We start from the raw sequence: 18,379 nt of genomic DNA on the forward strand, positions 1-18,379 counted from the left end.
TGGTTATGCTGGGTGGTTTGGGTATGCTGGGTGGTTTGGGTATGGTGGGTGGTTTGGTTATGCTGGGTGATTTGGGTATGCTGGGCGGTTTGGGTATGCTGGGTGGTTTGCTTGGCAGCTTGGTAATGCTTAGTGGTTATGCTCAGTGGTTTTTGGCTGCCTTCTCTTTGCCAGCAGTAAATCAGGGCAGTAACTTGTAATTTTTCATCATGCCCGCGTTATGTTGCGTACTCTTCACAGAAAACCTGGTGGGATCTTTAACATTCACCAACGACCGGTAGTGGCAGAGGAGTCCTTCATTTCAAGGTCCAATTGAGGGATGGCACACACATTGATGTCCTTATGCTGTCTGTGAAATACCAGGATGACAATTTACAGCTGGGTTGGGATTCCAGCTCACGCTGGACAGCTCAGAGGCGAGTACGAATACCTCTTCGGCTGTCCTGCCAGTCTCAACGAAATATATAGCTGGCCATTTTACATGTGCCATCCTTGTGATGGAGCCCACAAATAGCTTTCAAAGATGAGAGATCATTATATTTTAAATCAAAGCAATTAAGAGAGATAAAAACCCAAGTTATACTGTCATGTTCATGGAGGACATGTACATTGATGAAGGTTGTGAAGGCAAGTTTGACGGATCAGATGATAACTGGTGTGGCCTTGAGGGTGACGACCATGTCTTTCAAATGGATAAATGTGTCGGGGTATGAGACACAGTTTGTAGTATTCATACTGACCGTGTAGAAATCGTACCAGAGGGCATCAGGAAAGTATCCTCGCACTGTGGTGTCTCCCTGCAATTGTGGTGGTGATGAGGGAGAAACACAGACAAGGCGATTAAACAGCTCATATTAGGACCCAGCAAGACTATATTGAAGATGATTTTGGTGCTTTTGTTGTTGTTGATCCAAAGCTATTGTGCACTCACCCGGGGAATTGGGCACCGAGAGCAGCGATGCTCCATTCATATGCTCGAGGTTGGTTTTGTACCTTATAATTTACATGTGAGTTTAGAATCATTAAGGTCGGTGTAGAAGTTTAAAGAGCTTTACAAGCCAAGAGTATGTGAGTTATCAGAGACATGCATTGCCCAAACTCCATTCTTTCATCTTCGAGCTAAATTGTTTTTAAAGCATTTAGTTTTAGCATAAGGAGAGTGCAGTTTGTGGGGATGACTTTTTCACCTCTGTGGATGTTTGCTGGGGCGAGATTGCAGATTCAGCTCTTGCTTTCAGTACAAGAAGTCATTATTTGAGATTGACCAGATAGGAAGCCTCAGAAGATGTTCCCTCTTGAACATCTTCAGCCTGAACAATGACCTTTTTAAACTTCATGATAAGAAAACAGATGGTCAGGCACCAGAGAGTCTGACCTCTGGCAAATCCCGTAATGACCTCAGGCTCCTCCCTGAGAAGATGAAAAAAAAACTTCGTTTTATATAAGGATACGCTCCGCGAGGCTTGGACAGAGGACCTTCTTCAAGTCGACGTGTTCTTTTGCCTTGTGTAAATGTGTTGCGTATCTGAGTTGGATTCTCTCCGCAATAATTGAATAAATCTCCAAACAAAGTGAAGTCTTTTAATTCTTACATTAAGAAATCTCCGACATCAGTGATGGCATGCTTTGGCCAGAAAAATCAGGAAATGTGTAATTTGACCAAAGTACCGACCCACAACGTCCTACTCTTTTTGAATGGCACAGAGATCTTGAGCGGCACCGGTGAATGCGAGTAAACGGGACATCCTGGTTAATGTCAACTCTGACAGAGGGAACGCTCAATGATGCAACAATCGGTGTGCAAAACACCAGGATGGTTGTTTGCAGTTGGACTGTGAAGTAAGACCACAGATAAGACCACTCAGAAGCGAGTGTGCTACCTCTGAGCTAAAATTTTGTTCAATCCCATACTGTTGTTAATTATTAAATTGAAATTTGGTTGTTAAAAGTTGTTAATGCGGTAAACGCATGTCCTCAAAATAAATAATTATTAGAAAAGACACTTCCATGGTTAAATGGTGAAAACACATGCATGAGCTAATGTCTCGAGTCAGTCATGTAATGGAATTATAACAGTCGGACATTTTTACTCCAAATTGTGGAGAATAAGACATGTGTCACGTGACTGTGCTGGGCGGAAGATGGTGCGGAGTGGGGGCTGTAAGGGGAAGTGTGGGACTTCACACTGAGGGAGTGCAAGTGATGAAAGAATTTCCCATCTCCACCTTTTTTAAGACTGGTGTAATCAGTAAAGCAGGTCCCCACAAGAACTGCTCGTCAATGCTCCAGGTTTCTCTGTCGTTAAGAAACCTGATGGAAAATTACAAGAAATAAAAGTTATTCAAAAATTTCCACCTGTTCATTAATCAAAAATCAGAATGACTGTTAAAAAACAATGATTGAACAACAAACATTCGTCAAGGTGAAAAAAACGACAATTATTTTTTAAGCATAAAAAAAAACATCAAAAAAATTTTAGACTTTTTTTTTTTTAAAACAAAAAACATTCCGTTAAAAAAAAAGTTTGTCTGTTAAGTATAATTCACAATAATAACTACATGGGCCACCTACGATGGGCCACTTAATAGCTACATGTAGTTATGACCAGGTCCAATCTGCCCTGCTTTGACCTGGCAAGTGACCCTGACCCCATCCTCCTCTTCTTCTGCTTAGATGTTTTTTCAAATGTTCTTTAAAAAAATGTTTAAAAAAAATTCTGGCTGTCAGCCTGAGCGATCGATCCCGTTGAAATTTTAAACATGCAGTCGCCTTGACGACGAGATCATATTTATAAAGTTTGACTTGAATAGCTTTGGTGTTTCAGAGAAAGACTTATTTCTTTATTTATTTTCCTTGGATCCATCATGGCTGCCACAGAGCAGGAGCTCACTATTATCCATCAGGCTACGGTGTGGATGATAAGACTGAAAACGGAAAAAGGGATTTTATTTTTCAAACTTGAGCTTTTCGCCAAAGTGGTAACCTTATTGATTAGTTTCTGTGCTCCAATTATTTACTTTTAATAATTTTAATAAGTTCAAAGTTCATCAATGGTAACGTACAACTGCTAATAAACAATGACATTGACCCTCGGTTAGACATTACTCCTTGGTCTCTAAAATGTTACTCATGGAAGAGCAAGACAAGAGAGGATGGAAGAGTTTGGACTGACAAGGAGAAACAGGTGAGATTGTGTAAAGGTAATGAGAGAAAAGGAAAGGTTGAAAGCAATATTGGGAAGTAGGGTTAACAGGACATGATAGACATGATCATGGGGTGTGGATTGAGACGGGAGATAGTGGGACATCGTAGAAGCGTAGGAGAGCAAATATAGCGTACATGACATCTGGGGAGCACTTACTCGTGCAGAAGTGGTCTGACAACAGTGGACCCAATGGAGCTGGCTTCAAACATGATGGTGTACAGGTACGGCAACAGTGAGTAGCGGACCTGCAGCACCTGCCTGGAAATGTTTGTAAAGGTATCGTTCCATGCCACAGGGTCCTGGCGCTGGATTATGAAGAAGTGGACAAAGGAAGCCATTACAATTTTTTACTAAAATTCAAAATAAACTATGATGGAGTCCCAAACAATTAGAATAAAATTGTCTGATTATGCTTTTAATTTTTTAGATTACATATTCATACACATAAATGTACCATTAAACAGTAAAACAAATGTCAGTGAATGTTCGGGTTTCTGGATGGTCACACCCTAAATATTTCCTGTTTAGGAGCAATTGGACTGTTGAGAACACCTTTTTTTACTTGAAAAGGGGTAAAAAATATATGTATATTGTAACAAAGCTAAGGACCTGCACCTCAGCCTCACGGACAAAGTATGCACGTCAACAAAGTTGGTTAAACTAATATATACACATTGCACATGCTTTTGCACGAAGACAACAACACCTGGTCATACTAACAGAAACATCCTTGTCCACAGGACCAGATTGCATGGTCATACCAACACGCACATCCTATAGTACACAGGACCAGATTGTATGGTCACATCAACACGCACATCCTATAGTCCACAGGACCAGATTGTATGGTCATATCAACACGTACATCCTATATTCCCACAGGACAAGATTGTATGGTCATATCAACACGCACATCCTATATTCCACAGGACAAGATTGTATGGTCATATCAACACGCACATCCTATATTCCACAGGACAAGATTGTATGGTCATATCAACACGCACATCCTATAGTCCACAGGACCAGATTGTATGGTCATATCAACACGTACATCCTATATTCCCACAGGACCAGATTGCATGGTCATATCATCACGTACATCCTATATTCCACAGGACCAGATTGTATGGTCATATCAACACGCACATTCTATATTCCACAGGACCAGATTGTATGGTCATATCATCACGTACATCCTATAGTCCACAGGACCAGATTGTATGGTCATATCAACACGCACATCCTATATTCCACAGGACCCGATTGCATGGTCATGTCAACACGTACATCCTATATTCCCACAGGACCAGATTGTATGGTCATATCAACACGCACATCCTATATTCCACAGGACAAGATTGTATGGTCATATCAACACGCACATCCTATATTCCACAGGACCCGATTGCATGGTCATGTCAACACGTACATCCTATATTCCCACAGGACCAGATTGTATGGTCATATCAACACGCACATCCTATATTCCACAGGACAAGATTGTATGGTCATATCAACACGCACATCCTATACTCCACAGGACCCGATTGCATGGTCATGTCAACACGTACATCCTATATTCCCACAGGACCAGATTGTATGGTCATATCAACACGCACATCCTATATTCCACAGGACCCGATTGCATGGTCATGTCAACACGTACATCCTATATTCCCACAGGACCAGATTGTATGGTCATATCAACACGCACATCCTATATTCCACAGGACCAGATTGTATGGTCATATCAACACGCACATCCTATATTCCACAGGACCCGATTGCATGGTCATGTCAACACGTACATCCTATATTCCCACAGGACCAGATTGTATGGTCATATCAACACGCACATCCTATATTCCACAGGACAAGATTGTATGGTCATATCAACACGCACATCCTATATTCCACAGGACCCGATTGCATGGTCATGTCAACACGTACATCCTATATTCCCACAGGACCAGATTGTATGGTCATATCAACACGCACATCCTATATTCCACAGGACCAGATTGTATGGTCATATCAACACGCACATCCTATATTCCACAGGACCCGATTGCATGGTCATGTCAACACGTACATCCTATATTCCCACAGGACCAGATTGTATGGTCATATCAACACGCACATCCTATATTCCACAGGACAAGATTGTATGGTCATATCAACACGCACATCCTATATTCCACAGGACCCGATTGCATGGTCATGTCAACACGTACATCCTATATTCCCACAGGACCAGATTGTATGGTCATATCAACACGCACATCCTATATTCCACAGGACAAGATTGTATGGTCATATCAACACGCACATCCTATATTCCACAGGACCCGATTGCATGGTCATGTCAACACGTACATCCTATATTCCCACAGGACCAGATTGTATGGTCATATCAACACGCACATCCTATATTCCACAGGACCCGATTGCATGGTCATGTCAACACGTACATCCTATATTCCCACAGGACCAGATTGTATGGTCATATCAACACGCACATCCTATATTCCACAGGACCAGATTGTATGGTCATATCAACACGCACATCCTATATTCCACAGGACCCGATTGCATGGTCATGTCAACACGTACATCCTATATTCCCACAGGACCAGATTGTATGGTCATATCAACACGCACATCCTATATTCCACAGGACAAGATTGTATGGTCATATCAACACGCACATCCTATATTCCACAGGACCCGATTGCATGGTCATGTCAACACGTACATCCTATATTCCCACAGGACCAGATTGTATGGTCATATCAACACGCACATCCTATATTCCACAGGACCAGATTGTATGGTCATATCAACACGCACATCCTATATTCCACAGGACCCGATTGCATGGTCATGTCAACACGCACATTCTATATTCCACAGGACAAGATTGTATGGTCATATCAACACGTACATCCTATATTCCACAGGACCAGATTGTATGGTCATATCAACACGCACATCCTATATTCCACAGGACCAGATTGTATGGTCATATCAACACGCACATCCTATATTCCACAGGACCCGATTGTATGGTCATATCAACACGCACATCCTATATTCCACAGGACCAGATTGTATGGTCATATCAACACGCACATCCTATATTCCACAGGACCCGATTGCATGGTCATGTCAACACGTACATCCTATATTCCACAGGACCCGATTGTATGGTCATATCAACACGCACATCCTATATTCCACAGGACCAGATTGTATGGTCATATCAACACGCACATCCTATATTCCACAGGACCAGATTGTATGGTCATATCAACACGCACATCCTATATTCCACAGGACCCGATTGTATGGTCATATCAACACGCACATCCTATATTCCACAGGACCAGATTGTATGGTCATATCAACACGTACATCCTATATTCCACAGGACCAGATTGTATGGTCATATCAACACGCACATCCTATATTCCACAGGACCAGATTGTATGGTCATATCAACACGCACATCCTATATTCCACAGGACCCGATTGCATGGTCATGTCAACACGTACATCCTATATTCCCACAGGACCAGATTGTATGGTCATATCAACACGCACATCCTATATTCCACAGGACCAGATTGTATGGTCATATCAACACGCACATCCTATATTCCACAGGACCCGATTGCATGGTCATATCAACACGCACATCCTATATTCCACAGGACCAGATTGTATGGTCATGTCAACACGTACATCCTATATTCCCACAGGACCAGATTGTATGGTCATATCAACACGCACATCCTATATTCCACAGGACCAGATTGTATGGTCATATCAACACGCACATCCTATATTCCACAGAACCAGATTGTATGGTCATGTCAACACGTACATCCTATATTCCACAGGACCAGATTGTATGGTCATATCAACACGTACATCCTATATTCCACAGGACCAGATTGTATGGTCATGTCAACACGTACATCCTATATTCCCACAGGACCAGATTGTATGGTCATATCAACACGCACATCCTATATTCCACAGGACCAGATTGTATGGTCATATCAACACATACATCCTAGTCCACAGAACCAAATTGTATGGTCATTCCACAACTTTATTTGTTACGAACCCACCGCACAGAGCAGAGGCTCACTATTATCCGTCACGTTAGGGTGTGGATGATAACACTGCAAACGGAAAAATGGATTTTCTTTTTCAAACTTGAGCTTTTAGCCAAAGTGGTAACCTTATTGATTAGTTTCTGTGCTACAAGTGCTATTGATTGGTGAGAGGAATGGGTGGCAGGCGAGGGATGGAAAAGGCGGCGAGCGAGGGATATGAGCAGGATTCATTTAAATGCGACTTCAAGTTAATATTTTCACTGATGAAGATATAAAATGTGTGACGTCGGGTGCGATACGTGGCCACTGTCACACTTGAAGCCATGTCTAATTACCTTGGTATTAATTGTGTTGTGGTTGCGAGAGAATGGGTAAAAGGAACCCAACTGCATCCAGCGCAGACAGAGTTCGTACTCGGAGTCGGAGAAAAATCCACAGATGTCCGAACCAGTCTGCACACAGAGGTCACATACAAACCATATAATCTGGCATTGCTTTATGACTATCTTTGGGATGTGATACACAAGAAAAGGGGGAATGAATGAAAAAAAAATAACTACATGGTATTCTTAGAATACGTATCCCATGCAGTCAACTTAGTGTGAGCCAACTCTTCTGTTTGTGAAGGTTTTTTTTTCATTGATCCAATATGGTTGCCAGACCGTGTGAGCGATGACATCATGCATTTATATTCTCCAATATAATTGTTGTGTAGATCATGCTCAATAAATTTCAAACTGATCGGAATAAGCGTTGTCCCTGTCGAATTATGATATTGTGGTGGGCACAGTGATCAATAATTCCGCGCACCAGTGGGTGGCGCGAGCGTCCAGGCGTGGAACTGAGATACATGCCCCACCTTTCGGCCGATCGGCCATGCCCGGGGGCAAGGCGTGGCCTCGGGACATATATGCGGGCTCGAAGGTCGAGCCCGCCCAGTGCTGATGTGCGAGCTTACAATAAAGTGCTTTCGTTTGTACCACGCGTTGTGGCCTACATTTTTGGCAAACGAGTTGAGTGTGCACAGCACCACACTGGTGACCCTGACTGGTTCAGCTGTCGCTGACCCCCGAACGCGCCATGGCTACCAATGCCGTCGCCGTCAAACTCCCGGAGTTCTGGGAAGCGCAAGCCGACGTTTGGTTTGTGCAGGCCGAAGCTCAATTCCAACTCCGGGGCATCACGGCGGACGAGACCAGGTACTACCACGTGGTCGCCGCCCTCGGTCCCGGCACTGCCGCCCGCGTCGTGTCCATCCTTCGGCGCCCGCCGGGCGACCACAAGTACGCGGCGCTCAAACGTCTCCTCCTCGCCACGTTCGGGCTCACGGAGGTCGAACGCGCCGACCGCCTCCTGGACCTTCCCGCCCTCGGCGACACACGACCGTCCGTTCGGATGGATTTTATGCTGTCCCTTCTCGGAGACCAGCACCCGGATTTCCTGTTCCGAGCACTTTTCCTCCGCCAGCTACCTGTACAGGTGCGCCTTGCGCTGGCCGGTTCAACAATAACGGAACCCCGCGCCCTGGCCGGAGAGGCCGACAAATTTTTCGCGGCCTGCGACACGCGGTCGGTGTACGGTGCTGCCTTAGTGGATCCCGGTGCGGAGCCTACAGCGCCCCCTGCTTCCCTCGTGGCTGCTGCTACGCCACGCCCACTACCGCCGCCGCCACCACCGCCGGCACGGCCGACACGGTCGCCACTGCCGCAAACCTGGTGCTACTATCATGCCAGGTTCGGCCGCAAGGCTAGAACGTGCCGCCCGCCGTGTTCTTTTGACGGGTTGGGAAACGACCGGGCCGGCGCTCACTTGCGGCCATGAGCGTCGGCCATTCCGGCAGCCTCCTGTTCATCACGGACACCTCGTCTGGTCGTCGTTTTCTGTGCGACACGGGAGCGCAGGTAAGCGTCCTCCCTGCCTCAGCGTCCGACAAGCAAGCCGCGGGCCGGGGCCCCGCTTTGATTGCCGCCAACGGAACACCCATCCGCACATTAGGGAAGCGTTGCCTCTCACTGCGGTTCGGAGGGCAACGCTTCCAATGGTCATTCGTCACCGCCAGCGTGCCGATGGCCCTGCTCGGTGCGGACTTCCTTTGTGCGCATGTGCTGTTGGTGGACGTTAAGCGTCGACGTCTCGTCCAGGCCGAAACCTTCAGCCTCGACCCCACGAAGCTCGCCGTGGCAAAAGCGTATTTCGCCACGCTGGAGCGGCTGGGCATCGTACGGCGCTCCAACAGCGCATGGGCCTCTCCTCTGCACATTGTGCCCAAGCCCGGCGGCGGATGGCGGCCGTGCGGTCACTACCGCCGGCTCAACGATGCCACCACCCCCGACCGCTACCTGGTCCCGCACATTCAAGACTTTTCCACCCGGTTGGCCAACACGACCGTTTTCTCCAAGGTGGACCTCATATAGGGCTACCACCAGGTCCCCGTACGACCGGACGATGTACCAAAGACGGCCGTCATCACCCCTTTCGGCTTCTTTGAGTTCCTGCGGATGCCTTTTGGGTTGAAAAATGCGGCCCAGGCGTTCCAGCGGCTCATGGACAGAGTCTTGCGTGACTTACCTTTCATCTACATCTACCTGGATGACATCCTAGTCGCGAGCGCGTCCCGGGAGGAGCACCTGCTCCACCTCCACACGCTCTTCGAACGCCTGGACCAGCATGGCCTGATAATCAACCCCGCGAAGTGCCGTTTCGGCGTCACCGCCATCGACTTCTTGGGGCAACGCATCACCAGGCACGGGGCCATCCCTTTGCCGGCCAAGGTGGAGGCGGTCAGGAGTTTCCCGCGCCCCCGCACGATCAAGGGGCTCCAGGAATTCCTGGGCATGGTGAATTTTTACCACCGCTTCGTGCCCCACGTCGCCCAGCTCCTCCGCCCCCTGCACGAGGCCCTCCGGGGCAAGCCGGGCAAAGGTGACATAGCCTGGACTGAGCTGATGGCCGCGGCGTTTGCGGGCGCAAAGCTGGCCCTGGCCAACACCACCATAATGGCGCACCCGGCGCCCGATGCACCGATCGCCCTCACCACCGATGCGTCGGACTACGCGGTGGGCACGGTGCACGAGCAGTGGGTGAGTGGTGCTTGGCAGCCGCTGGCGTTTTTTAGCCGGCAGCATCGCCTGCACGAACGCCGCTACAGCACCTTCGACCGCGAGCTGCTCGGGCTCCACCTGGCGGTCCGACACTTCTGCCATCTGCTCGAGGGCCGCCCGTTCACGGCTTTCGTCGATCACAAGCCCCTTGTGTTCGCGATGGCCAAGGTCGCCGAGCCATGGTCGGCCCGGCAGCAACGTCACACGTCACCTCTCTGCCGTGTCCGAGTACACGACGGACATCCGTCACGTCGCGGGTAAAGACAACCCGGTGGCGGATTGCCTTTCCCGGTCCGTCGCACACGCGGTCCACCTCGGGATCGACTATGCCCGGATGGCGGAGGACCAGACCGCCGACCCCGACATCCAGGCCTTGCGGACCACCGTCACGGGCCTCTGCGTCACCGCGGAGCCGTTCGACGTCGCGGGCACGGCCCTCTTGTGCGATGTCTCCCTCGGCCGGCCTCGCCCCATCGTGCCCGCTGGCTGGCAGCACCCGGTTTTCGACGCCATCCACGGCCTGTCCCACCCGGGCACGAAGGCCTCCCAGAAGCTCGTCAAGGCGAAGTTCGTCTGGCATGGCCTCAGGAAGAACGTCCGCGACTGGGCCAGGACGTGCCTCGCGTGTCAGCGCGCAAAGGTCCACCGCCACACCCAGGCCCCGTTTACGGTGCCCGAGCGTCGGTTCGACCACATCCACGTCGACTTGGTGGGACCTCTGCCCCCCGCGCGGGGGTTCACCCACCTCCTCACCATGGTGGACCGCACCACCCGGTGGCCGCAGGCCGTGCCATTGGCGGCGACGGCTGCAGCTGACGTCGCGCAAGCCTTCATCGCCACGTGGGTTGCCCGGTTCGGTGCCCCCTCGGACATCTCGTCCGACCGCGGCCCCCAGTTCACCTCGGAGCTCTGGGGAGCGGTGGCGCAAGGGCTCGGCATCAAACTGCACCGCACCATGGCCTACCACCCCCAGGCCAATGGCCTGTGCGAGCGCTTTCATCGCTCAATGAAGTCCGCGCTCCGGGCCAGCCTCCACGACGGCAGCTGGGCCGACAGGCTCCCCTGGGTCCTGCTGGGCCTCAGGACGGTGCCCAAGGATGACCTGCGCGCGTCCTCGGCGGAGCTGGTCTTCGGACAACCGCTGCGGGTGCCGGGCGAATTTATCCCCGACACCACGGCTCCTTGGTCCGTGGCGCAACAGCGCTCCACCCTGCAGGAGTCCGCCAGGAGGTTCGCCCCGGTGCCGACGGCACACCACGGTTGCCCGTCCTCCCACGTCGCCCCGGAGCTTCGCACGGCGGAGTACGTTTTCGTCCGGCACGACGCCCACCGGGCACCGCTGTGGCCCCCGTACGACGGGCCCTTCCACGTGCTGGAGACCGGGGACAAACATTTCACCGTGGACATTGGCGGTGCTCTGGATCGTATCTCCGTGGACCGCCTCAAGCCGGCCCACCTCGATCTGGACCACCCCCCGCCAGCAGCTCTGCCTCCGCGTCGAGGCCGCCCCGCGGCGGTCATACCCCTGGCACCCCCCAGCCCCGCTACCCCCCAGCCCTGCACGCATCGCCAGAGGGCGTTTCGGCCGGGTCATCCGGCTTCCCCGCAAGCTCACCCTTCAGGTGCGTGGGAATTCTGGGGGGGCGCATGTGGCGGGCACAGTGATCAATAATTCCGTGCACCAGTGGGTGGCGCGAGCGTCCGGGCGTGGAACTGAGATACATGCCCCGCCTTTCGGCCGATCGACCACGCACGGGGGCAAGGCGTGGCCTCGGGACATATATGCGGGCTTATAATTAAGGAACCAATAACGTCATCGTTAACAACAATTATTCCCCATGCGGAGTTCTTTACAATGAGCCATGTTTAAATTTTTTCCATGGAGCGGTTTCAGAGATATAGACGTGTAACGTTTTTCCAAGATGGCGACCATACTACGTGCCCTATGACGCCATAATTATGAATAAAAACTTATACAGGCAGAGACGCTCCTATGGTAAAATTTCGTGTCATTTGGACCAACGGTTGCCGAAAAAATGAATTTTTAAAATGCCGACACACACATCACACGTGCGTATGCAACCGAATGCGTGACTCTGCTTTTCACTTCGCGAGCTCAGGGTAATAATCTAACTGTAATAAAGAAGAGATAAGGAGGAGGAGGAACTTGACAATAAGAAGGTACACTACTCACAATAAGTTAGGGATATTGTGGGAGTGAGTTTATTTTTTTTATAGAGGTGAGGGTTAGGGTATTGAAATCAAGAATGCTATGTTTTTTCACACTCATTAATAACCATAGAATTAGTCAGGTTCACTGTTTTTTCGTTCAAAATTTTTGTAGATTAGCAAAACTATACATTTTTGGAATATTCAGAGCATGAGGAATCCAAAAATTAATGTTGACATTTGCGTAGACACCTTTGCGAAAATGACACTCAGGACAGTGATGAAGATCTGTAAAAGCATATTCCTGAACGGTATAGACCTCGTAGATCCTGTGTATAGGACTTATAGTTCAATCTGATACTACCTATAATTTCCTATAACAACCTATAACTTCAAAGGACTTGCAATATCATGTATTATGTAATACAGTTATATCACAAATATAAAGACAATGGTTTTCAATTACCTTTGTTTGTTGCTTTTCTATAATCCTGAGCACTATTTTGAGGCCTTTATTGGATTCCTTGACCCAGAAAACATAGGATTAGCATATTTAATTAAGTCTCTAGGTTGACTAGAAGCCGAGATCGCGCAAAATATGTATTTTATGGCGGCCATTTTCAAAATCCAAAATGGCGGCCATGCAGGTGTCTGTGCAAATGCCAACATTGATTTTCAGATTCTCCATGCTCTGAAGATTCCAAAAATGTACAGGTTTGCTAATCCCAAAATTTTGAAAGAAATTATATTTGTTAACATAGTCAACCTGACTAAATTAGGACCAACAACTTTTTTCAACATGATTAATACACAAAATCAACCACACCGAAGAACCTGCTAAAATATCCCGAACTTATTGTGAGTAGTGTATAATATGGAGGGAAAGAGGTGACGGATGGGAAAACGAGGGGTGAAAATGGTACATTAATGCGGTTGCTTGGGAGGGGGCATTAGGGACAGGATGGCATTTAAATGGTAATCAACTTGAAATTCCTTACAGAATAAATGATCGAAACGAGTGGATGAAAAAGGAGGAGTTTGTATTCAAAGGGAACACGAAGTGATGATGCTATTACAGCATGTCCGACATTCACAGATGATAGTTTTAACAGCACATCACCAATTGTGGCCAACAAGCTGTAAATCTATAAAATAAACAAATATCGATTTTTTTTCTTTCCAAACAAAGACAATCCACATCGACCACAAGCACAACCACGGCTCAAGTTTCTTTTCGTAAAAACGAAACGGGAAAACTACTCTCACCAAATAAAACGTTTCCAAACCAAAAAAAAACAATTGTTATATGGCGTTGATGTAGTGCCAGCATTATTGGCCAACACATTACAAAAGAGGTTTCCTCCAGTAAACCACCTTTTAATTCGTTGTGTCAGCACACTCGCTCGAAATAAGAACAAAACAAGAATCCTACACGACTCCAACTTCTTGTTTTCATTTTTTTTGTGTCGAAGTTCAAGGCTCATATAAGAGCGAGAACACTGAACGGATAAAATTGTAAAACAAAAACCAGGAGAAAGAGGGGGCGAAACACCAACCGCAGTGTTGAAGGACAAAATAGAGGGACTTCGACAAATAATGGGTGTGGGGAAAAATGAGGGTTAGGAGACATATATATGTGTGTAATCTACTATATAAGAGAGCTGTTGGTCTCTGTGTGTGTGTGTGTCTGTCTGTCTGTCTGTCTGTCTGTGTCACCATTTTACTCAAGGATGGCTGAACGGATCTCCGTCAAACTTTCAGAGGTTCATCAGTGAGTGTCTGGGATGGGTTTTAGGCAAAACAAACCCAAAAAATAAATTTGAAAAAAAAAATCGTTTTTTTGGAGTTAAAACAAATCGCTTGATAGTGCCTAAGCCTTTTTAAATTAATGACACTTATATACAAGTACACAAGTCGATTGTAGTCTTGAGAAATGAGGGAGATTTATTCAGAAACATAAATTTGGATAATTCTTGGATTTTTCAAGCCTTTGAAAGTATCTGATTTGCCTTCCCAAAAATATTTGCGGCCTACCCAAACATCTGCCTTCAGTTACGTCCCTGGATATTCTGTAGTCCTCTTTAATACCCAGTCCAAGTTAATACCCAATATATGTGAGTAATATCATGTCACGGCATGTAATGTACAAATAACGTAATGTGCTAATAACATACATGTTATGTAATTTAGGAGTCAAGTAATGCAGGAGAAAAATAATCTACGAGTAAAATAACACTGGTCAACAAAATATTAAAAGTTTTATGGTTCTAGTGTATTTTGAGGTGATTCTAACCAACATGAACCTGTAGATTTCGACTATGATATCCAATTTTCACGAGCACATCCAGTTTTTGAGAACCAGTATACCATAGGAATACCACTTCATTTGAAATTCACAAACCTCTTGTTGACCCTGAGAAGGTATTCTTACCACCATTTCATTTGAAACTTGGTTTGATGAAGAACTTTGTGAAGGCCATGGCTCAAGATGGTGTTGGCTTCCACTACTTGCTAATGAAGTTCCAAGGCATTGTATATCTGAGGCCAAAGTAAAGGCGGGTATTTTCAATGGTCTTGTACTCACTAATCAGGACTTTGTAACGAGAATATCTGAGCTGGAAAGCGTTGCTTGGGATAGCTTTGCGGCTCTTGCTAACAATTACCTTGGAAATTTTCGAGCACCAAATTATGAAGAGCTTGTGGACAAGATGTTGAAGAGTTAACAGGCGCTCGGTGCTCCAATGTCACTCAAGATACATTTCTTCCATTCTCATCTGGACTTCTTTCCACAAAATCTTGGTGATGTCAGTGATGAACATGGAGAAAGGTTTCACCAGGAAATTGCCATCATTGAGACTCGATATCAAGGCCAATTCAATCCAAACATGATGGGCGACTACTCTTGGACTTTACAGCGTGAAAGTGATTGCTCCTACAAACGCAAAAGTAAAGTTCAGAAGCACTTTTAATGTGATGTAAATAAAAACTTAAACTTCATATTATTTTTTGTGATATTTTATAAAGTTCATATTATTTTTGGAGATTTACATTTTTTTTGTGATGTAAATAAAAACTTAAAGTTCATATTATTTTTGTGATCTTTTATAAAGTTCATATTATTTTTGGAGATTTACATTTTTTAATGTGATGTAAATAAAAACTTTAAGTTCATATTATTTTTTGTGACAATAAATAGACTTATTGAGACTTAATCAAGAAATTTGCATGGTCTAAAGATTTTTTTCCACACTTATGATGTACTACGTCAAGGTTACGTGATAGCGAAATTTTAAGGTCAGATTCGGATTCGTGGGCACCAAATTAGTTAGAAACAGTTGAAAATAAGTCAGAACCAATTTGGCTGTTGACCAGTGTTATGTAACGGGAACTTCACTTCAATCACCTGGATGATCAACAAAGACATGCTTGAGTGGTTCTGTATAGGGATCTTTCCCTTTAAATAATGACCCTCATAATGAAATCCTTCAGTTCTCATGGTTAGATATTCACTTACTGCTGTCTGTAGTCACTCTAGACTGCAGGGGTTCTTAACCTTTTTCCCTGTCAAGACCCCCAACGGATTATCCACGATGTCCCCATACTCCCTTCGCCAGACTGTTGACTGACCAAGGCACACCGAAGGTGCGCATAGCTATGGGGGACTGGGGCCATGTCCCCCTAGGATTTTTTTGATTTCTAGGTGCTCTGTGGTGCATTCTGAGAGGTGTTTTTACTTTAATTGCCTATTTTTTTGGATGAAAATTGCTAACTTATTACCCAGAAAATGGGCCAAGTTCGGGGATCCGCGCCTGATTACCAGTCCCATTAGGTTCCAGTGTAACTTCAAAATATCTCAATAGCTTAGTTTTACATATGGATAATTAGGAACAGAACAGGAAAGAAAATCATTAGGATTTTATCCCTATTTATTTCTTTGCTTGTTTCTTGTTTGTTAATTTATTACGAGTCCCATACCCCCAGATTTTGTTCCCCATACCCCCAAGGGGTATGGATACCCCAGGTTAAGAACCCCAGCTCTAGAGGCTTCTGACAGGGAAAACAACAAAAAAATTCGGATGCCACGCCTGACATCTGAACAACGTTTAGGGGCAATTGGGATGCTTGAGGATGGTGTAAGCCAGCGAACAATTGCCCAACGTCTTGGTTGTTCACAGCCTGCAATTTCCAACCTGGCCAGGCGTTACGGTGAAACTGGAACTGTGAATGATGGTCCACGAAGAGGAAGACCACGGGTAACCACCCCAAACCAAGACCGCTGGATTGTGCTGCAGCATCTTCGTGATCGTTTCCGCCCTGCGACGCAAACAGCTGCAGTGACTAAAGGTTGCCACAACAACCGCATCAGTGTCTCTACTGTGCGGAGGCGCTAGAGAAGTCGTGGCCTCGTGGCAAGACGTCCTTGCAGAGGTCCAATGCTGAACGCAGTGCATCGGCGGAACAGACTAAGATGGTGTCTGCAGCATCGCCGTTGGACACAGCAACAGTGGAGTGCAGTCTTGTTCAGCAATGAGTCCAGATTTTGCCTCCATGCTGCTGATGGGCGTCAACGGGTATGGCGCAGAGGTGGGGAAAGGTATGCATCATGCTGTATTCGCCAGATCAATCGTTGGGGAGGACCCAGTGTGATGGTATGGGCCGGCATTTCCACCCGTTTCAGGACACCTCTGGTCATCATTGAAGGCAATCTCACTAGTCAGCATTATGTCAATGAAGTTTTGATTTGACCTCATCTGCTGCCATTTCTCCAGGCTCATCCTGACATCGCAGTTTTTAAGCAGGACAACGCTCGACCCCATGCTGCTCGCCTGACCACCAACTTCCTCCAGGAACAGGGTGTTGAAGTGATGCCTTGGATGCCTTATTCCCCTGACCTCAATCCCATTGAGCATTTATGGGATGAGCTTGGCCGACGTCTTGCATCGAGGAGATCAACGGCTGTCAATCGGCAAATCCTCATTCAAGGCTTGCAGGAGGAGTGGGACAGACTTCCCCAGAACCGCATCAGACGCCTGGTACAGAGCATGCGTTGGAGGTGTACAGCCTGCATCACAGCTCAGGGAGGACACTCGATATTGAGGACTGCTGTCATTCTGTCCTTGACTGTTCGGAGTGTTGTGTCCATTCCTGTGTCATTTTTTTTTTACTGTATTCAGGTGCGTGCCTTTGTGTTGCAGTGCTGTGACTTTTGTTGCACCACCCCTTGTGATGTTCATGCGTTTTGTTTTTTGTGATTGAGCTGAACTTTACCTTTGTGTTCAAATATTTTTCATTTTTGCGTGGAGGATTTCAATGAGTGTCCTTCTAAAGATTTGATAAGTTTATTTTGATGTTGAGTGTATAATTGAACAGCTCCCACTGAAAAAAGCAGAAGGATATCTCAAAATTTGACTGTTAAAAACTCCCCGGAGGGCAAGGCACATGAAATATGCACTTAGGAGAAAACGGCACACAAAGTTTACGGGCACCAAGCGAAACAGAACTGAGCTTTTGCTTGTGGACATTGCACATCCATACTGAACTTGCATGTAATCTCTGATTGGCTGACTTACGCAGAAACGATAGGCCGTTCTGAGATTTTCGATATCTGTTTTTTTTCAAATTGGTCAAGTAAAACCTGCCATAACTAAGGACCAAAGTTGTTGCTAAGGAGTTGACAAAGGACATTAACAAGGACAAGGTAAACGAATTAGGCCTAATTAAGCCTAAATAGCGCAGACTCCATCCTATGTCACACATTTTTACATAGATTAGGCACC

General features: G+C 46.7%; 1 protein-coding gene across 2 annotated transcripts in view; it reads right to left on the bottom strand.

Moving 5' to 3' along the window:
- Positions 1–18,379, bottom strand: part of LOC137438996 (sucrase-isomaltase, intestinal) — a 674,815-nt gene that overhangs the window by 34,278 nt on the left and 622,158 nt on the right. For both annotated transcript variants that reach the window (XM_068134544.2, XM_068134543.2), the window contains exons 40-43: positions 7,668–7,784; positions 3,362–3,510; positions 2,226–2,310; positions 741–797 (exon numbers count right to left, since the gene is read on the bottom strand). In XM_068134544.2, coding sequence (XP_067990645.2) covers positions 741–797; positions 2,226–2,310; positions 3,362–3,510; positions 7,668–7,784 — 408 coding nt within the window. The remainder of the gene's footprint in view (positions 1–740; positions 798–2,225; positions 2,311–3,361; positions 3,511–7,667; positions 7,785–18,379) is intronic.

This window comes from Myxine glutinosa, chromosome 13 (genome assembly GCF_964187855.1).
Source record: "Myxine glutinosa chromosome 13, kmMyxGlut1.1, whole genome shotgun sequence".
Taxonomy (NCBI): Eukaryota; Metazoa; Chordata; class Myxini; order Myxiniformes; family Myxinidae; genus Myxine; species Myxine glutinosa.